The sequence below is a fragment of the Pelobates fuscus genome, chromosome 2 (assembly GCF_036172605.1).
Source record: "Pelobates fuscus isolate aPelFus1 chromosome 2, aPelFus1.pri, whole genome shotgun sequence".
In the NCBI taxonomy this organism is placed as follows: domain Eukaryota; kingdom Metazoa; phylum Chordata; class Amphibia; order Anura; family Pelobatidae; genus Pelobates; species Pelobates fuscus.
Genome location: NC_086318.1, coordinates 322,078,131 through 322,100,968, shown reverse-complemented (window position 1 = coordinate 322,100,968; position 22,838 = coordinate 322,078,131). Strand labels below are relative to the sequence as shown.

At 35.6% G+C, this 22,838-nt stretch overlaps 1 protein-coding gene across 1 annotated transcript in view; it reads left to right on the top strand.

Moving 5' to 3' along the window:
• LIN28B (lin-28 homolog B) overlaps nucleotides 1-22,475 on the top strand; it is an 85,027-nt gene extending 62,552 nt beyond the window's left edge. Inside the window, exon 4 of the mRNA XM_063443552.1 lies at nucleotides 22,034-22,475. Within this exon, the coding sequence (XP_063299622.1) occupies nucleotides 22,034-22,403 (370 nt within the window). The 3' untranslated portion in view covers nucleotides 22,404-22,475. The remainder of the gene's footprint in view (nucleotides 1-22,033) is intronic.
• Nucleotides 22,476-22,838: the final 363 nt, after the last annotated feature.

Below are 22,838 nucleotides of genomic sequence, written 5' to 3'. Positions count from 1 at the left end.
CCCAGTGTGGAGTACCCGGGCGTTGGCGCTAGTACGCCCCAGGGTCCAGCGGCCTTAAGCGATAATTATTAGTTGGTTAACTGCGTATGAATATTAGATTTTGATATGCAACACTAATGTGTATAGAGTATAGATTATATAGTCATGAGTATAGCCAATCTAGCACCGTAACGCGACATTTATCCTACAACATGTGTTAATGTTTCTAGCATATTACTGCCAATAGGATTGCCCATGGCGTGGACATCGCACCACTCTAACAATGCTATTGTATATAAGTCTTGTATATATATAAGCATAGCAAATCTAGCAACATGAAGCGAGGGTTAGTCTACATCATATACTACGTCACATGTTCAGGTCTCTAGCATGTTACAGCCAATGATACGCAATTACGTTACTCGGACTGCTTATAGCATCGTTCTAACTTACTTATACTTACTTATATATGTCTAAAGCTAAATGTTTAAGCCTGATTTAAAAAAAAAAAATTGTGCCAGTCATTTATATGCCCCGCATGTAAAGCGTGGGACAAGACGGAGGATTGCTTTGGGGGCACCTCTCGCCACTCTGTACAATTTGCGTGCACAGCAAAAATAAAGAATTAAAAAAAAAAAAAAGTCTGGACATACCCCATATTGAATACCCTGGGTTGTCTACTTTTAAAAAAATATGTACGTGTGGGGTGTTATTTAGCAATTTATGACAGATAATAGTGTTACAATGTCACTATTGATACATTTTAAAAATGTATGTTTTGAAACCGCAATATCCTACTTGTACTTATAGCCCTATAACATGCAAAAAAATAGCAAAAAGCATGTAAACACTGGGTATTTTTGAACTCAGGACAACATTTTGAATCTATTTAGCAGTTTTTTTCATTCCCTTTTGTAAATGAGTAAAAGATTTTTCACATAAAATTCAAAAAACGTGTATTTTTTTCAATTTTTCATCATATTTTTTTAAAATTAAATTACATGAGATTATATAAATAATGGTATGTAAAGAAAGCCCCTTTTGTCCTGAAAAAAAACAATATATAATTTGTATGGGAACAGTAAATGAGAGAGCGGAAAATTACAGCTAAACACAAACACCACAAAAGTGTCAAAAAGATGCCTGGTCGCAAATGTACAACATCGCAAAAACAGTCCGGTCCTTAAGGGGTTAAATAAATATATAAACCGTAAGCTAAGCAGCACTGTAACGTGGCAGCCCTTTAACTTGGGCCGCTCACAAAAATAAGCAGTACACAGTGTGCTGATCAAGTCAATCTCCACCATTTTAAAGTAAAAAGATGGTGCACAGGACTGGTACTACTTCTAGAGCTGCTGACTTGTAGTATGCGTTAGGGCGTGCACTCACATATTTAAGATGCATCTAACAAGAAATGGCAAAAACTATCAAAACAGCATAGTACTATGTGCATATTTCTCTGCCCATATATGTATGCTTGCTGAATGGGAGAACTTGTTTTCTGGTTATCCATCCATACTCTACTCCAGGGATAAATTGGGTGCTACCTTGTTAAAACAGAAGAATTACATACCTATAGCCAGGTCCAATTTAGTCTCTGGTACATGTGATCTCATCAACAGTGATATACACACTTTTTCATTTCTAACCTACTGTACTATAATTTGAGTTTTATTGTTGCACGTGAAAACTTTACACTACAATTTGCATACATTGTCTGTATTGCTGATCATGCTATAATAACGTTTAAAAAATCTAAATTAATTCTAACACATTGTGTGGCAATTTCTTTTTTTTTTTTTTATGTTTGAAATAGGAGTCATAATATTTAGTACACTACAGCTTGCCTTAACAGAAACTTTTGAAACCAGCTGTTATTCTAGAGCAGAGTAGACAATATTGCATAAAGTATTGGCTATCTAAAAAGCACAACATTTCATTTGATTTAACCCAAGATAGGATAGTCTAATCTCGATTTCCTAATGTTGCTGGGAGGCCATTCCAGGCGTCTTAGCAACTTTTTTTTTTTTTTTTTACCCTACAGAAATGTCAAATTCTTGTTAGGGCTAATGAAATGTATCCGTGAAATTTGAAAATTTGCATTCTGTCGGCATTCTTGCTGTGAGTGATGTAATTCTAAGTGTTTGTTTATTGTAAAAATATGTTCTCTATGCAGTAAATATTTTCTCTGAGGCAGTATTCATTCATCAGAGCAGTACATTTTGTCCTTCTACAGATTTGTTGTCTCCGTAACGATTTTTACATGTTCTTAGAAGCCTATTTGAAGTCCACCATTTTACACATGTATGTTTAATGTTACATGTGAAATCTCATAACACAGACTGACAGTGCTGTTGAAAAGTGCAGCTGGTGTAGGAAATAAGCACATCAGTGTTTGTGCAAATATTTTAGCTGTGTGGGTAGCCCTGATTGATAAGTAGGGTGAATAAAAATCAATGATATAGTTTATTTAATTTTTTTTTTTATTGAATCTCTTTTAATAAAACAGTTTATTTAATTTTTTTTAATCTTATTTTTAGGAAAGAGCTGTCTAAAGATCGTTTACTATTTAAGTTATTCATCATGAAATATGCGCAAGGGTAGGCAACCTTTGACACTCCTGATGATGTGGACTACATGCTATTACAGCCATAATGGTGGTAAAGCATCTAAGAGAGATGGAATTAGATGCATTCGATTGTTAGGATATGGGGTACATTGGCGTTGTGGCAGGTTTATGAAATGTATGATTATATGCAGTAACTAAAACTCCATTATTTTTGTTAGGTGTTTAAAATGAAAAAACAAACAAAAACTATTACACTCTATGAGCTTTGAAATTGATGTTTAGTGAATGATAGAGAACGCTGGTTCTTGTATGAATTGTGTGTGTGTGTGTATGTATGTATGTATATGTGTGTGTGTGTCTGTGTGTATGTATGTGTGTGTGTGTGTGTGTGTATGTATGTATCTGTGTGTATAAATAAATCTATATGTATAAATCTAGAGTACAGTATTGAATGAAGGTTAACTGTGCAGGAATGCGTGAATTATGCAATGCATGATAGAGCAATATTGAAAGGCCCACTCTTGGTAAAGAGGCTTAAAAACATTCAACAGATACAGCTACCAGAACTTGATAGGCAACATCTTTTATATTATGTGGGGGTGGGGTTTGTTCAGTTTAACAAGGCACTCATTTTAATTATAATTAGTGGAATAAAAAAAGTGTATTTTTTGGCAGTAACAAAGTGTATTCTTTTGAGGTTTATTTTGAGAATGCCTGGTAATTGTTTTTCTGTTTCTGACTGATAAAGAATTTTTTCAGGCATGAGTTTATTGTCTAGATCTTTTGAGGTCTGTCTCTTTATAACCTCTGACCTCCGTTTTTTATAAAGTCAACATCCGAGGACAGGAGATTAAGGCAGTTTAAAGACTAGAGTGGCAAGTGAAATGGAAAAATATGCTTGCATATTTATGGTGTAACATCAAAGTAAAAAAAAATGTGATTGTTGTGATCCTTATGTAAGAACTTAAACAAGTTATTATATTGTGTTTTAGTTTCTTGGTAAATAACTCTCTTGTAAAGTAAATCAAATATAATCCTATGTGTGTATTCATATTATGTCATGTTGTGCAAGAACATCTCAGTGTACATTGGTGACTAGCAGGATAAAAATTGTGATCAGTGCATATATAAGCAGCTATCAAGTTTGAACTTGTAATTAAATAGCACTCATTCATTTTATACAAATACTGTTGTAGCAGACATGTCCCAGGTCTCTAGATCTCATGTTGTACAAAGCATTAATGATGGTGTGGAATTTGCTTTGGTAACATCATTGTTTGGGTTCAAAGTCAATATCATATACATGGGTATCATATGATCTTTAGATTTATTAATTGTAACTGTTGTGTCCTTAAAGCAGCCAATCATAACTTAAAACAAGGGTTGGCAACCTATGGCACATGAGGCTGCCAGACCCAAATGGAGTAGATGGGGAGGTCTTGTATCTTTGCAGCTAACCCAGAGCACCCCAGGGTTAGGGAGCCTGTGGGCTGCATCTCCAGCATGTACAGACACCACAGGGGACTCGTCTTTGCAATCCAGTGTTTCTCGGTGATTTAGGATATTGCTGTTGGTTACTATAGCAACGCTTTGACTCACTGGTAAAGCGCCAGATCGATGTGAGAGGCAGGTGGTGTCTGCACCCGTAAAAAAGGTGCAGACCACAAGTTCCTCCAGGATTATCAGGGATTTATGCCCCCCTCGCTGACTAGAGGTAGACAAGAGGAAAGGGGCAAAAATATCGGGCTCGTCTTTCCTCCAAGCTATACATGTTAAGTTCTTATAACCTTTCCTTGTAAGTTTTATCCTGCAATACATGAACCAGCTTAGAAGCCCTTCTGGAGATCCGGTCTCCAGTACTGCATACTGCATCCAGTGTTCTGTACAATGGCATGAGCACTTCCCTCTTTCTACTGCTAATACCTCTCCCTATACAACCAAGCATTCTGCTAGCATTTCCTGCTGCTCTATTACATTGTCTGCCTACCTTTAAGTCATCAGAAAAAATCACCCCTAAATCCCTTTCCTCAGATGCTCGAACTGTAATAACCCAAGTACATACACTATATAAGTCTATATACTTGGGCTATTACAGTTAGAGCAGACGTATTTGCTCTTTGCTTGTGAGTTTATTTCCCATCTCCCCCAATATTTTAAACATTTGTATTTGACAATATCACACTATATATGCCTTTTGTTCCTTTTATGTTCCTATATTTGGAGCTTTGGCTTATCTGAATATTGCTGATAGTGTAAGTTACTCTTCTTTATGCACAATATCACTTTAAGTGGTTTCTGCGGTTTGCACTAGTGGATATTTGTACACACAACAGTTGATTATTTATGCAAATTGTATCACATGTAAGTGAGTAAGTCTATTGCACTTTACATTGCACTTTATGTTGTTATATGACATTGCACTGTATATTTGCACTTTATGTTGTTAAATGATTTTGCACTTTAAAGTTTTAGCGCACCTATTTTCGCTTTTAGTAACTATTGGAGTGTTTTTTGGGCTACTACCCTGTAAAGGTGCTCCTCCGTTTTAAAGAATTTTTAATCTATTTTTATAACTGATATTCTTAATTGGAAGCGCCAATTTTTTCACTTGTTTTATTGTATTTCTATTTTGAGTTGGAAATCTATCCTGTTAAAGTTAAATATTACAATTTGGTTTTAAATACACTACAATTCTGTGTTCAATGAATAAGCCCCTTGTAAAACTGCAGATGAAGCAAAACAATAGACCCGAAATGTAGGTCTGTCCCTTTAAGAGTGTATAGGGCCGTGATTTAAGTAAGGGAATGCGGGGAATGAACCTTCCATTGCCATGGAAACAGGAAGTTGGCCACCAATTAGTATATTGTCAATCAAACTGGCCTGCACTGCAGGGCAGGGAGAGAAAAGTATGTAGTTTCTTCCTGTCATGAATCACCTCCCCCCTAGCTCTCTTCGATTGGACAGATTCGGAGTGGTACATTCCGGCTATAGGATCGACTGGCACAACGGTCCATTGCAAGCAGCAAGGGGGGGTGGGTTCTTGCCTAGGTCAAGGCTGAGGGGCCTGACTGGATTTGTGACTTTCTTCACCTCTCTGTGCAGGGGAGAGCAGTGGAGCAGGAAGCCAATCGTAGGATCGGTAACAAGCCGATGAAAGACTCTTAGAGACAAGAGACATGGACAGCCAGGTATTGAAAAAGAAAGGCAGGTACTTTAGCAGAATTACGGCCACTGGGTCTCAGGGAATCCAAGAGCAGGTTTGAGCGAAGCTCAGGGCCAGAGAGCAGGACCCAGGAGACAAGGGGACTAGGAAGATGGCACAGACAAGGGAACATGGACTTAGAGAGGTTTGGGATGGGGTATTGGTAGAGAGGACTATGGGTTGTAATTTTTGGCAGATTAGACCCATTTCGGCCAAAATGGGATAGGCCCGTTTACATCCGAAATGGGATAGGCCCGTTTACATCCGAAATGGGATAGGCCCGTTTACATCCGAAATGGGATAGGCCCGTTTACATCCGAAATGGGATAGGCCCGTTATCGGCCGAAATGGGATAGGCCCGTTTTCGGCCGAAATGGGATAGGCCATTGTTTGTGTTTAGGAAGGCTGTGCACATCACATTCAGGGAGGTGTGATTAGGGCTTCATAAACAAAGTAATTTAACTTCTAAATAGCAGAGAATTGAGCAGTGAGACTGCAGGGCCATGATCTATGCACCAAAACCACTCAAATAAAGTAGAGTTGTTTTGGTGCTTATAGTGTCCATTTAACTGTATTAATGACATGTCATAGTTTTCTACAGTATATTTAGATAGAAAGATTAACCGTGTTAATGTGTAACCATATAAAGGAAGGCTTTCAATCTGTCAAGTTCAGGGAACTATTAGACAGATTGGTTCAGGACCGTATTTGCTATGACTAATTAATTTTTCAGTTCCTATAATCATATTTACAACTGTAGTTCATGCAGCTCCTGAAATACATCATGGTAATTAGACTTTATAGAATCTACAATGTTTCTTACATGTTGTTAATTAAGCTGTGCTATTCTGAGAATTATTTACCACTTATTATTAACATTTTACTTATTTATTTATTACACAAAGCACGTCTCTTATCTGCTTAGTAAGGTTTTTTGTTTTTTTTTCCTACAACACCCCATCACCCGTTATTTCAAACCAAATATAAATAAAATCAAGATAAACACCAAATATAATAATGATTTACTAAAGTGGGAATTCAAAGTGAATGTAAAATTTTAGGCTTAGCTAAACTAAATACATAACGGAGTTAAAGAAGTTTTCCTACTCAGCTATTTTGACCTTAACTTTAAAATTGACTTTAAATTGAACTTTAGTAAATCACTCTGACTCACGGACTCACTCTGAACAGAGAAAATGTATCACATACGTATATGCCAAAATGTATTGTTCATAGATCAACATTGAAATAGAATTATCACTGTTGACATTCTTTTAAACAGCAGAAATATTCATCAGTATTATTTATATAACCAAATACAAAACTTGTACATAAATTCAAGGTCTACTAATGACTCCAGTTATGTTTGTATGAAAATATTGCAAAATGTGTATGCACATCTAAATTAACAGTTTTTATTGTGGGTGTATTTTCTTTTTTTTTTTTTTCTCCTCGTTTTTGCAAACTGAAGGTAGAGAGGTACAGAAGGCAAAAAGGGAAGGGTGTGGATAAAGAAAACAAAAGTAAAACTGCAAAAGTGTGAGGCATAAATTATGTGTCTAAAATTATATCACAACAGTAAATTTAATGAAAGAAAATAAGATTTTCTTTCTTTTTTTTTTTTTAAGATATATGTTTAAGTATTTATATTTAAAGTCTGAAATTACCCCATATTGTAGTAATTGGGGAAAAAAAATAAAAATAAAAATAAATGATTGGTCTCTCTACTGGTCTCTGTCATTGAACATGTATTTGTTTATTTGTATTAATAGTGTGATAAATATTTAGAAACAAAAGCTTGCTGGCCAAGAGCAATGGGTAACTTAGCATTTACTAAAATTAACCTAAATTCCTTCTGCCCTTCCCCCTCCTTTTCTTCGATTTGAAATTTCACCATGCATGACCCCACACAGCTATCTAGATTCTTCATTTAAACTTGTTGCTTTTTTTCCTTCTTCACACTGTTGTCTCTGTCCCTTTCACTTTGTTCCCTAAATTCCCAACTAGAGTGCATTTGAGTGGTGGTGTAGTATCAAAATGTTTCTATCTCTCCGTCTTTTTATATAAATTCAAATAAAATTTACAGCTACCTCTGGGGCTTTCAGGCTAAAATTCTTTAGCAAAAAATGTACTAAATATCGCCCAAAATTACCCAGGATTTAAATATTAATCAAGTACATACTCCCCCCTCCCCCCATTAGCCATGGGAGTTAATCAATTGCCCAAATTCACCCTTGTCTGTTACCAGTACTGTCAAAGGCAGTGTAAATTGAACATGCAATTCCCCTACTTCTGATTGTTTCATTTTGTCTTTGGCATATCTAGCGTTTTTTTTAAAAAAAAATGTTTTATTATGTTGGTAAACAAATACACTCTTTACATTAAATTTTTTTTCATTAAGTGCTGATGTACACAACAACTTTAAACTACTATTATTGTAACATTTTGAAAGCAAGTAAATTTGCTTATGAGGTGTGTGTGTGTCTGTGTGTGTGGTACACTGCGGCCGTTTTATTTGTTACACCTTTTTGTTTACTCAAACTATAAATAGTATGGCTGCAACTCTGTATATGAATGAACAGCTTTAGTAATAATTTGATCATACATTAAATAAATGTAAAAACTATCGTCATGGCCTTATTGTGATCAAATGTATTAATATATATATATTTGGGTCTTGCAAATCAGAATCGGTTTGCATCTGAGAATTTTCTGCAATGCCGTTTCTTAACTTTTACAGACAGTGGTACAATAAAACGTCCAATTAATTGCAAAAACACCCTGTGAAGGAGGCAGTTCAGAGGAGAATTATTTGGTTTATCCAAATACTAAACAAAATAGTGTTTACTATTTTACTACAGAGTAAATACACAATGTGTTAAACATTGACGTGAATGGGCTATATCAGAAGAAGAATATGCTGAGTTATAATAGTTTGTAGCTAAAAATGGGAAAATATACAAACTGCATGCGATCATCAAACTTAGATCATTAGAATATTGCAAAAATGCCACCCAAATATTTTTTATTAATGTTCATATTTGCAGATTGGTCAGAATGTAGGGGTTCCAACAGTAGTATATATATATATATACATAAAATAATTTGCGGTTTTTATAGCGCTTTTCTCCCTGTGAGACTCAAAGCACTTTACAAATAAACAAACATAAAGACATAAAAGTTAGAAGTTTCTGAAGGTGAGATAAGCGGACTGAATGCCTGATGGAAGAGGTGGGTCTTTTGCTTTATTTCAAAAAACTGTAAGGACGGTGCCTCTCTGATTGCGCACGGTAAATAGTTCCAAAAGGTAGGGGCAGCATAGCTGAATGCCCTGGAACGTGAGTCTGTCTTCATTCTTGGCACTGACAGGAGGGATTTGCTGGCTGACCGAAGTGAACGGGATGGACTGTAGGGTGTCAGGAGCTCTTTCAGGTACTGTGGGCCTTGATTGTTTAAGGCTTTGAAGGTCAGCAGGACAATTTTAAAATATGTTCCCCATTTAATTGGAAGCCAATGCAGGGAGTGGAGAACAGGTGTTATGTGGCAGGTGCGAGTTTGATTTGTCAGTAGTCTGGCTGCTGCATTTTGTACTGTCTGAAGGCGATATAGTTCTTTTTCTGGGAGGCCCATGTAAAGAACATTGCAGTAATCTAGCCAAGAGGATACAAATGCATCGATTAATGTTGGCATATCATCCAATGGAATTAAGTGTTGTATCCTTAATTAAGTGAGGTATATTTTTCAGATGAAAGTAGGCAGATTTTATTACAAATAAAATCTGCTGTTTAAATGATAGTCAATCAGAACTCAGAGTCAATCAGAACTCAGAGGTTTCGTACCTTTGAACGAACGATTTTAGAGCCTCTCAAGCTCCAGGCCAATTGGGTGATCTTGGGATATTTTTGTTGCCTGGGGTCCCCTCACCAAGAGTAACTCTGTTTTGCCCGGGTTCACTTTAAGCCAACTAGCATTCATCAATTCCATTAGGTCTTCTAAGCAACTGTTGGTGTGGCATGTTGGGTCTGTGGTGTCTGAAGCAAAGGAGAAGTAGAGTTGTGTGTCATCAGCATAACAGTAATACCTTAGGCCATGTCGCCTAATGATGTCCCCCAGTGGTAACAAGTAAATTGCGAATAGCATGGGAGACCAGGTGGATCCTTGTGGAACTCTGCAGGTCAGTACTGTTGGTGCCGATGAGCTTGATCCTCTTACTCTCTGTGATCTACCAGCGAGGAAAGATTTAAACCAGTTAAGGACTGTGCCTCCTAGACCACAGATGTGCTGCAAGCGCTCTATTAAAATCCTATGGTCAGTGGTGTCAAATGCAGCTGAGATCCAGGAGGATTAGGATGGAGTAATCACCTTTGTCTCGCGCCATAAGGAGATCATTTAGCACTCGGACTAGCGCTGTTTCAGTGCTGTGGCGGCATCTGAAACCTGACTGGAAAGGATCAAATATTTTCAAGCTTGATAAATGGGCCTCCAGTTGAGTTGCCACTAGTTTTTCAATTATTTTCCCCAGAAATGGAAGGTTGGATACTGGTCTGTAATTAGCCATGCAGTATGGGTCTAATAAAGGTTTCTTTAGGAGTGGTTTTACCACAGCTTCTTTTAGAGGATCTGGGAAGTCTCCAGTTTTTAGTGAACACTGCACTATTTTTGTGAGGGCTGGGGCGAGTGTTTCAATGCATCCAAATATAAGCTGAGTTGGAGCAGAGTCTAAGTCACACGTAGTAGGATGTAACCTTTGCATGGTTCTTTTAACCCCCTTTATATCCACATTTGTAAAAGTGGACCATAAACTGGGACAATCTGGCATTCCATTGTAGTGGTACTGGTGTGTAACTGTTTGGCCTGCTGTGATAGAGGCTCGGATTAGGAAATCTCGTTTCTGAAGAAGATTGCAAATCCTTCACACTTATCCTGAGAAAAGTTTGTGGGAATATGCATGCATGCTGGTTTGCAGAGCTTTTCTACTGTGCAAAACGGTTGCCTGGGTCTATTGTAGGAGAGTGTAATTTCACGTGATAAAAATTAAGATTTTTTCTGAGTTATCTTGAAGTGATATTCATTTAGATGTTTGGTAAGAGCTGATTTAACCTCTAGATCATGTGACCTCTGCCACTTTCTCTCGAGTTTACGGCCTGTTCTCTTCATTTCTCTGATGGTGCTATCAAACCACGGTGCATTGTTTTGATAGTACGTATGTGTGTTGGTGCAATGCTTTCTAGGGTTTCTCTCATGGTTTTGTTGTAGAGTCAGACTAAGGATCTGGGGTCTTCACAGGTGCCCATTAGTTCACTTAGTGTGACATATTCATCCTCACCTTGTGCCACTCAGCAGCTATGCGCCAGTATTCCTGACTCCTGCAACATGTTGTGGACGCGGGCCACGGCAGATCCATGCCATTTTATAGCCCCACGGCAATGACTGTCAACATGTATGTGACGTCACTCAAAAGACGCACAGGCACGTTCTGGGGTCAAAGGCCGGTTACGGCCAATGGGATCCATAGGAGGCTTATTTAAACACAGTTTTACTTCTTCTCATTGCCCTGTCGTGGTTTCCCTAAGGTTATCTGAGAGTGTGTTCGTGAGTGAGCGTTTATTTCTGGTTATTGACTTTAGCTTCGTTTTTGACTTCCTTGTATTCTGGTATCCTTGACTTTTGGCTTTCCCTAATTGTTGTCTCCTTCTGTGTCCCTGACCTCGGCAAGTATTCTGACTACTCTCTGGTACGTTAAGTAAGACGTTACCTTTAGTCCTAGCTGTGATATAATTATGCGTGCTGGATCTACTAGTAATCCTGACACTTAGATCTATATGTGATGTTACATCCAATGGCGTCACCCATTTTAAGGAGCAGTGTTTGACCAGGTTCTGAGGCTGGGGTCTGGTTGATTGTGATACAATGGAGAAGTAAATGGAGTTGTGGTCTGACCAAACAACTGGATTTACAGTTACTGGTGACACTTCTAGTCCAGACTGGAACACCAGATCAAGTGTATGACCTTTTCTGTGGGTGGAAGTGGCGACTATTTGTGTGAAGCAGAGTGCACTCATCAAACCGAGGAGATACTGCCCAAGCAGGGATAGGGTGTCATCAATCCAGGCGTTGAAGTCTCCCAATATAAGCTATCTGGGGTGTTCAAGGATTAAGCCAGCCAAAGGTCTGATGGTTTCTGAAAAAATCTCTTCATATCTCCTGGGAGGCTGTATATTATTAGTATCCGGAATCCTCTATCTATTGAGAGGCTGACAGCTATGCGTTCAAAAGATTGGGGTTTGTGGACTTAAATTAGTCTGGGATTTAAGGATGATTTTGCACAGATCATAACTCCACCTCCCTTGCGATTTTGTCTTGGGTGGTGGAACACCGTGTAATTGCCTGGCATAGCTGCTCCTAGAATAGACCCCGCATTTTCATCTAGCCATGATTCTGTAATGCTAATGCAATAAGGTCGGCAATAATAGCTGTTTTGTTCCTTATTGATTTGGCATTGCACAGGATTGATCTGATAGGACAGTCTTGGGATTCTGAGTTTTTGCTCTGTACTTTAGAAACAGTGTGTCTTTTAATGGGGATCACACAAAGAGGTTTCCTTGATTTTATAGTGCGGTTTTTGTGGCTTCTAGGTGGAATCACTTCAATTGGGCTTGCGGGTAGACAGGGTGGTGGAGTGGCTGTGATAGAGTCAGGAGGATATAGAACTTTTTGTCCTCCACGACAGCCCCTTTCAGTCCTTTTGAAGTAACCACTAGCGAGGGACTGAGTGCAGCAACAGCCTTTTGGGGTCTTAGGGAATACAGATATGAGGGAGTATAGGTGATCATTCCCTCAGCAGTGAAGGAGTTAAAATTGCTTCTAGTGTTTGGTTTATAGGTACTATCTTATATCTGTTACATTGGAATGTTTTCGGGGCACATATTAGACCTGTTAAGTTTAGTTGAGTATTATTTGAAAGCCACTGCATACCAAAAACCAAAACCAAAATACTGTAACATGTTAGATTATAAAGCAGGGGTAGGCAACCTTCGACACTCAAAACCACATCTTTCGTTGGCCATAATTATAGCTATATGAGCATTATAGCAGATGTTGTCCAGAAGATCTAGAGTGCGGAATGTTGTATACCCCTGCTTCAAATTTTAACATGGCAACCTATTCAGAATTTTTATTTTTGTCGGTGTGGTGGTATGCAGTTTCAGTGAAATAATGCTTGACTGATCTTGAACAGGTCTAATATGTGCTCTGAAAATATTCCTGACACTGTTAAGCATGCATCATCATCTCATCTTCGTTTCGGGTTGAATGATAGGTCTGCAGTTTGAATGTGCATCAAAACCTCTTTTGGAATCGGCATGGACCACAATCTTTGCTTTGGGTTTCTTGCTGGATCCATACCATAAACCACATGCAATAAATGTATGTTTTTTGTTTTCTTTTTTTTAATGATAAATTAACTTTGATATAACTTTATGAATTCCTAGCATTTTCTTGTTGAACTTGTGATTCATTTTCCCACTAGACAGAGTAGCTAAGGTTAACTATATTTCATATGTACCATTAACTAGAACGTTTCAATGTAGCCTTATTTATGCACATTGTTTAATTATAGGTTCAGTATGCGTTCTGAATGGCTGTTTTTGTAGTTTTTCTAAAGGAATTCTCACGCCCACCCACATTTTTGTTTTTTATTTATTAATTTACATTTTAAAAATTTATTTATTTTTAAGTAAAGGTCAGTGTGGGAGTTACTAAAAAAAATACTGTGTTGTGCTTAAAACAAAAAATCTAGTAATGTTCACAGCCATCTTAGAAGATTTAAGTGCTTTCATTTAAGTTGGCAATATTCCTTTCCAAGAAACTGTATATTGTTGCAGCTGATGTCACAAACTGTGATGTGATAGCCCCCTCCTCCCCCCAAAAAATATATCTTTCTGAATAAGTATACACAGAAGCATAGCACACACCTATTTACTTGACAACATACACCTATATAATCTTCTATCAAGAATGAAATATATAAAAAAAAATTCCTTCAAATATCCCGGCTTTCATTAGCAAGTCTGCTTTACCAATATGATTTCAAATGTACTTTTTCTGACTTCTATTTGTTGATCAACGCGCTGTAGTATTAGTATATTGAAACAGTTGTGATACATTTATATTTGCATTGAAATTAATTGTAAACTCTATTTCCAGTGAAGCACAGCATCCTAAAGACTGGCTGGGAATCAAGGCAAATTTAGTTCAACAGCACATATTCAGCCATCACTGTCTTAGAAGTGTTTATTGTGAGGTACTTGCCTCCTTAAGTATATTTTGGTGCAGAAAACATGTCCATCTATTTAGATACCATTATATCTAGCAAGTATACATGGCAACCACCCTTCCTGTTTGGATTTTTAATATTTCATTCAATAAAAAAGTGGCTGAAGTATACTATGCTGTAAATAAGCATAGAACGAAAATTTGCTTAGTTATATAACATTTGTATAATTCGATTTTGGATGATCTATTGTTTTTTCAGGCAAGTGACCAGGATGTGGATTAGTTTTTAAAATGGTAGCGTCATGTGGAATACAGTATAACCAAACTAATAAAATGTATGTATGTATGAAAAAAAAAAAACCAATAAAATCTGGATTTGTGCATTGTTAAATTTGGGAATATTTTCTTTATTAGACTGTTGGCATTAATGTGGTATTTTTTTGTTTATTTTTTTAACAATTGGTTGCAGTGAAATGATAGTTGTTTTTTGTTGTTGTTGTTTTTATGTGGTTGCAGTTATTTTTGGAAATGGAATGTAGTTACATTTATATTAAACAATGGTGCTAAAATCATCCCTACTTGGGTTTTTATTTATTTTTGTATAATGCATGTCTCTGAAAATACATTATATTGCATATACATCATAAAGAGAGATTTGGCAGAATATATCAAGGAAAAGAAAAGTAAGGATAAAAGTTAAAAGAAAACAAAAAAGTAACAAACAAAAACAAAACCATCCTCCTTTTGAGAATGTTTGAAAAATAAGTAAATTCCACAACCACTGTTTTGAATGTGAAACTTGCAGAATGCCTATTTTTGATTATTGGAGATGGTGGTGATTATTTTTTTGTGAATCAGGTGGACTCATGATCTTTTCTCAGTATTCTATAATCTATTTTCACTATTTTAGTTTGCTTGCTTTCACAAATCTAACATGTCTGGGGGGAAATGCTAATAATCATATTTAAAAAAAAATAATTGTAAAAACTAAAATTAAAAATCACACTATTTTAAAAATGATGCTAGATTTGTGTTAAGACAAACTACTTCCGGATAAGACAACTACAGGGCTTAATAATAACAGGATTTTTTTTACAGAACGCAGCACTGTTACAGTGAAATTTCTATCTAGATGCTCAGAAATTGCAGAATTTTTGCTTATAATAATAAAGCTTTATCCTGCTTGAGAACATTTAATGTAATACATTTCTTCTGTTTAATTCTACATTAGAAGTTTCCCCTCTCCATATATTTTCTAAAAGAGCCTGGAAATGGTGCATAACCATAACCACTTGTAGCCTGAATATATCAGCTAGTGTTTTTACTCACCAACAAAACACAACATATTTTTATATGTCTTATCTCTTAAACATTTTCCTAATCTAGAATATAAATGTATTGTAGCATTTAGTGAGATCGTGTTGAAGGCTAATACGTTAAGAATTATGGAACTACAAGATATTATTTGAGAGTCCATTTTTTCCTTTTTAATAAATTAAATCAAATAAATACATTTTGGTTGGATCTTTTTTAATTTTTTTTTTTTTTAAAGATATTTAACGTTTTGATTCTAAATAATTTCTTTTTGTTTTTACTTCTATTTTAATAATGAAACCACATTGATCTTTAACAGCTGGACTTGAGTTCTATTTGATATTTAGTGCCACTCACTGTTTGTTTTGTTTTGCTTTTTTTTTATTGTATACTTCAATCGTATGACATCCAAGACCCGATAAACCTGCGATGCACCATAATGGAATAGGAAAAGACCATATGAAGACTGTGACACTCTTATTACGTGTTCTCCAGGACATTTCTCTGTGTGCACCCTAGTAAAACTCTTTGTAAATAAATGTGTCTGAGTGCTTATGTAGAAACAAATTATCCATTTTAGTACACATTTGTGTTTATAAAATGCAGGAGCTAGTATTCGTGTTGGAAGAAATATGCTTCAACTACATGTGGCATAAACACCAAAACAATGAAGCTTTGAGTCAATCAAGTGAGTGACTTAGGTATTTGCAAATGCATAAAGCTTTTTGGTATACACACATCGGTACAATATCTGTTTTTGGTGTATTTGTTGTGCATGTGCAAATTTTTACTGGATTTATTTTTCTAACCGTTAGTACTTGTATCATGGCAGGCTATATAGCAAGGTCACAGGAATGTGTTAGATACGTATGTAGATTCACTTGTTGCTAAGGAACTAATCGAATTTCGATCTGCTACATATAGTTGCACAGTTACATAGCTGATAAGGGAGATTCGTCCATCAAGTTCAGCCAGCTCACATTTATTTTTGCTGTTGGTCCCAAATATGCAAAAAAAACTGACCGAGTGCTAAATGTTACTGTATGTGATATGAAACTATTACAGCACTGAATGATGGAGCAGTGGTGACTCTTTACTGTTAACCAGCTATTTATGGGCATTCTTTGGGTCTGCCCTGTGATTAAACACTCTCTTTAGGGCAGCAGCCAAGTCCTACTTGCATACAAACTCGCTTATGATAATTAAAATCATCCTGGGAATTAGGATTCTGTATGCATTTATGCGGGACTTTGATGAATGGTATTTCCAAGAAAAGGAGGGGGAGGGGGAGGAAGAAGCGTATTTGTACACAACAATAAATAAAATATTGGGTTCAAGGTGCTGAAGTTTCTGGGATTTGTTGGACATATGTAAAATGCAATCCCCTGCTTAGATTGTTCATATTTATCTTTCAGCTAGATTGTAGTCTATGTAGGGTTATTGGAGCAAATACTAATGTTGTATCACAATTCATTTTTATAGCAATATGCTTGGCATTGAGAAATATGTATTTATATGTGTGTTTGTGTATGTATATACACACATATTGCAGGCATGGTTCCTATCTCTTTTTTTTTTTATTGAATTTTTTATAAAATATAATCTAAATATAATAATCTCATGGATGTGATAATTTTTCATCTGGTGTGTGATTTACTTTTTTTTATTTTTATTTTTTTATTACTATTTTTTATGTTTAAGGGGCATTGTTTATCTTTGTTTCCCATTTCTTTTTTTTTCCCTGTTAGTAGTGTTTCCCTTGCTAAAGGGAAAGTGTTATTCCCTTAGGAATGCTAACATTTTAGAACAGTGTTGCACTTCCTGCCTCTTCTCTACTGCTCTGTTTTAGAAGTCATGTTAGTGCATGTCCCACGCTAAAAAAAAATGGCAGGGATTTGAATGCTTAAGTGTAGGGGTCCCACCTAATGCTTAAATGATCTAGTAATACAAATAATTGTGTGCTGAACTGCTGTTTATTATCCTTTCAACAATGTAGTCCCTAGTAAGCATCCATGACGTTACATTGCTTAGGAGAAAAATTACAATTAATATGCTGACAGACATCTTAAAAATATGTGTGAGGAATGGTTAGATTTCCTACACAAATTGTATTTTCCAAAGATTTTTTTTGACACCATTTGAAGCCTTGACAAACATCACAATGTGGTGCCAAAAGCGTATTATTATACCATTGCAAACTGTGATTACAACACAACTCTTACCATGAATGTACACCCAGTTTTGTCTGATTCCTTATTGGCTTTTTTTTGTTTTTTGTTTTTAAATATATATTTATTTCATTCATAGACATAAAGTGCAGTTGAGCTTTCTTAGCTAATCAAGTTCTTATTTTAGTTTAGTATAGCATAAACAAATGACTGACTGACCTTTTTTTAAAAAATTTAGAATCGTTATTTATTGGTCTCTTTCTTTAAAAAAAAAAAAAAAAACTTGTGTGAAAACGGAAAGAGTGGCTTTTTGTTCTCGTGTTTGATTTTACAATCACCAGCATAATTCCCCCGCCTCCCTCCCCCCCCCCACTTATAATTTGCTTACATTATGTATCTCATCTCTTGCATCTTTTGTTTTTCTTTTTTAAATATTTTTTTCCTTCTACGTGCAGTTTTGCACCTGTTGTGTCTCTATATGTACTTGGATTTAAACAACATGTATATTCTTCACGCAGTCTACTATAGCTATCTGGTACCCACATGTATCCGTATTCTCCTGTTATAAGAAACTTTCCTGGTGTGAAACAAAAAAAAAACCCACAGTGCTACCTTGTTTGACTTTTAAACTACACATGACCCAAATGTCTACTGTAAGTTTACCTGTTCGTGGTTTTAGAAACCCAAGAATTTAGACATGTTTGTTTCCTGATTTATAATAACCATATATTAATATTCCTAAGTGTAGCAACTGACAAATACAAAGCAGCTTTTTATATATTGTTTGTGGGTTGTTGTTTTTTTTAATACATTTGTCTGGGTATAGATAAATAGTAAGTGTTGTGTATGTTTTATTTTTAAGGTTGATCGCTATATACCTCCTTTTCCTTGCTCATAATTATCTTCCTTTTAAATAATTTGAGTAAAATGCATAAAAAGAAAATAGTGTGCGAATCCCTATTATGATCAGTCCAAACACAAGACTTAATTACTCGAAAAAATGGATGTAGTGCCTCCTCTTTCCATTTTAACATTTACACAGTGAAGCAGTAACATTGAAGCCATTGCATCAGTAAGGAAGCACATTTGATCTGAGCAAGCATCAGTAAGGCTTGAGTGTAAAACAAGACTATATGTCTTTCACTGCTTCCTTATTGCAGATTCCAGATTGCCCTTGTAGTTCTTTAATTCGTACAGATTGTCCCAATGTATGGAAACTGAAAGCTGACAGCAGGTTTTTGGTCAATTGGTGATGTGAAATGGTTCACTGATTCGAATAACACAGTGCATGCCATAGTGACTGATTAAATTGATTTATCCATTGCTGCAGGCTGCATGCACCTCTACAGAGACTCTGCAACACCTTTCTCATTAGAGCTGCCTGTTAATCTCGGTTTTAACAAGAGAGATACATACAAACGCTGAAAAACACAAGATGTCCCATGTCAATCATGCAGTTCAAATGGAGCTGATAGTTTTGCAGTCTTTTGATAACATTTTTCAGTGTCTTTAATAATTAGAAATTAGATGTATATTCTGAATTACAATTCGTATCCTATCATTCGTTCCAGGTTGAGCTTATAGTGATTTTCCGTTTTTTTGTTTTCTTTCTTATCCATTCATTGTCTGAAATCTGATAATCATAGTTGTATGACAGCAGTTATTGTCAATTTTACATTTATTTTGTACAGATGTATTTGAACATATCTCTGTGGCACGAGAGTAAATTCAATCTGTGTTTATTAAAAGTGTGTTGGCTCTTTTTCGCAGGCCGATACGTCTTTCTTAAACAAATATCACAGGTTTTTTTTTGTTTTTTTTTTATATTGATAATGTGTGCAACCTTTTTAAGTTTTGATTTAAATTACATTTTATTTTATGTTTGAAAATACATGTAGTTTTTGTACTTGTTACTCTGCAATTAATAATGTTCATTAGAGGGTTGCATTTTTGTATGGTGGTATTTTACTGTACAAAATGCAGAGTTTTAATACATTTAATGCAAAGTTAAAAAAAAAAGTTATTCCTGCTTGTATTTAAAAACCTAAAGATATAAAGAATGTAGACATTTCTGTGTTTTATTCATATGTTCTGTCTTTGTTCTGCTGCAAAATTAAAAAAAGATCCAGTGATAATTTTTTGAATTTTATTTTTTTAAATAGGCAGACCCTTTTTCTTTTTCTTATACTTTTGATGATGCTATATGGCAACTTTGTGGCAGGCAGTACTTATTCTTATTTTGAAATTTTACAGATATAAAAATAATTTGGGACAAAAAGGTTATTACACTTATTTCAGTATTTCATGTACTAAATACAAAGTTATACACTAATTTAAGTTTTCCTTAACTTAAAAACATGGAAATGTATTTTTTGATTTGAGATTTTTTTTTAATTAAAAATATTGGTATGTGACTGGAAGTAAACCTGCTCTAATCTTTGTATACACTAAATGCAATTTAAGAATGATTTCTATGTTCCTCTTAGAAAAGAATATTCGATGTTATAAATGTGCAAGTATATAATTTTACGCTGGTAATAACTTTGTTTTCTTTAAGATAACATTGTTGTAAGGTGATCTTCAAAATCATTTTTTTATATAATCCAAATCTGCCAAATAAAATTTAATTAAATGTGTGTGATCTACAACATTTTATATTATAGTTATATACTTTTTAAATTCATAATAAAATTAGGTATTATATATATATATAATACATATATATATATAATAATATTTTATATATATATATATATATATACACCATTATCAAATCTGATAACAAGTCATTGTAAATTAATTCGTTTTATGATACTAAAGGGCAAATGCACATATCCATAAATGTTTACAGAACTCAAGCTCCCCCTTGTGGATTTAAAAATTCAAGCAACATGTATGCTTTTGTGTTCCATTTTTCTTTTACGGCTTTTATGAGGCAACATTTAAAAAAAAAAATTATAATAATAATTTTATTGTTCGGTGCGCCGCCTGCGCTAAAGATAATTGTTTAAAATCAGATTCCCAAAACTGCACCTATCACTTTTTTAAATTAATTTGTGGCCACATGCTTTTGCAATTTCCCATCATTGACGTTTCTGAGTTTGACGTTTAAAAAAAAATTATAAAAAAATAGGAATGTGGGTTGAAAGTGGTATATGCTTTTAAAACTACACAACCTGGGCTATCTGTTCAGTGGTCAACTTACGTTTAGAGTACTAGATAAAAATAGCAAAAAGTCAAAATAAATAAACGGTCAGTATATTCACCTTTTTCCTACCTCTGAGATACCGACCATTAAGTAATTTACCTTCCTTTGAAGCTATGACACTAATGGGAAAAAACTAAAACAAAAAAAATAGTTTATTATAGTGTACTGTCTTGTTTCAGAAACCTCAAACTAGTCCTCCTATCAAGTGTTGTTTCACAAAAAAAGTTAGTCCTACTGTATTTCTTGACCTCCCAACAACGTGTCCATTTATGTATATTATATAAAGTAAAATTACTTGCATTTATTGGCATGGTTCACTCATATTTATCCTCCGTGATTTCCCCACAGTATAGGAATAATTTAGCAAAAAAAAAAAACATAAGCAATGGTTCCCAAATTCCATGATTTTTTTTATTGTGTAACCTTGCAGCAGTGATTACCACTAATCATTTGCACTCATAAGACTTCCTAGTTGCTTGTGAATACTACCGCTCCTTTTCTTGAGATTGCCTCCACACACAGGAGCTAAACATAGAAAATATATCAATATATCATCTTCATTCCTTCACAGCACAGTTTAATGTGACCCTGTAATATTTTAGTCTTTCATTTGGGTTTTCTTTCATTACTCACCTTGTATCTTATTGACTCGATTTCCCTCTCCTTGCCACTTGCTTTTATGTATATTTATTATAATCACAGTGAGAAGACGCTGGACGTCCATAGGAAAGCATTAAGAAATGTTTTCCAATGGACAGTTTGAATGTGCGCGTGGCTCTTGACACGCATGCGCATTCGATGCTGACGTCGGCAGGAGGAGGAGGAGGGTTCCCCAGCACAGAGGGAGCACGGCACTGGAGAAAGTTAAGTGGCTGAAGGGGTTCTAACCCCTTCAGCCCAGCGGGAGTGAGACCCTTAGGGTGGGGGGGACCTAAAGACCCTATAGTGCCAGGAAAACGAGTTTGTTATAGTGGTCCTTTAATCATCTTTAAACTCAACAGAGTGGGTCCGGAGTCCTAAACATCTATTCCAGCACTATAGCGAAGTATGACCAATGATGTGCTGCTGTTCTTTTTATGTCCAATTAAAGCCTTTCATTTCAGTGGTAGACCATTATATTAAGATGTTTTATTATCTTTATAGTTTACGTTTGGAGCTTTTAACAGTACAATTAAAAAGTAATAAATGAATTTCAATACATGTAAATGTTTAGTTTGTGTGTGTTTATAAGGTTTTAGATTGGAGTTGTGCTGTCTTTTGTACTGTTTTGGTGGTAATCACTGTCTGCTTCATTAAACGTTTGTTATTACTAATTTCAGATGCTACAACTGCGGAGGCCTTGATCATCACGCTAAGGAATGCAATCTACCTCCTCAGCCAAAAAAGTGCCATTACTGTCAAAGCATAATGCACATGGTAGCTAACTGCCCACACAAAACGGTTCCACCTCATCCAACAACTTCTCAGGGAAGATATGAAGGAGAACCTCAGCCTTCAACTTCAACATTTCTGAGAGAAGGGGGAGGGGCGTTTGGTTATTCATCTCCATCATATTCTCAAGAGGGAAGATCAGAGCTGTCAGAACATTCAAGCAGGTCACCACAAGAATCTTCCTTAAGTAAGGTATCTGCATCGCCTGAAGAACAAAGCAGAAAGGGGCCTTCTGTTCTAAAACGAAAAAAAACTTAAGGTTTTGTCTCGAATCCCTTAGATTTGCCCTCTATGGGAAGTTCTACCTCATGCAAGTACAGGGGAAGTCATTTCACTATTCGCAACTGACCTGGAATCTTAACTACTGTTCAGGAAATGTGAATTAACGGATGAATCAAATCTACAAAAAGACAAATCACTCCGAGCAAACTGAATATGCAGGGTGTCTTGTGTTTTTACCTCATTTGTGTGTGTGTGTGCATGTCTGTATCATGTCCTTTTGCATATACATTCCCACCTACGATTTTCAGATGGAATATGTATGTATGGGAAGTATCTCTTCAATGCGATTTGCCTCATTCACAGGACACATCGGAGTATGAAGCAATACCCTTTTTTTATTATTATTCCAAGATTTTTTTGGGGATTTTTTTTTTCTGGAAACAGCTTTTCTGGATTTTGTGCCCTGAATCA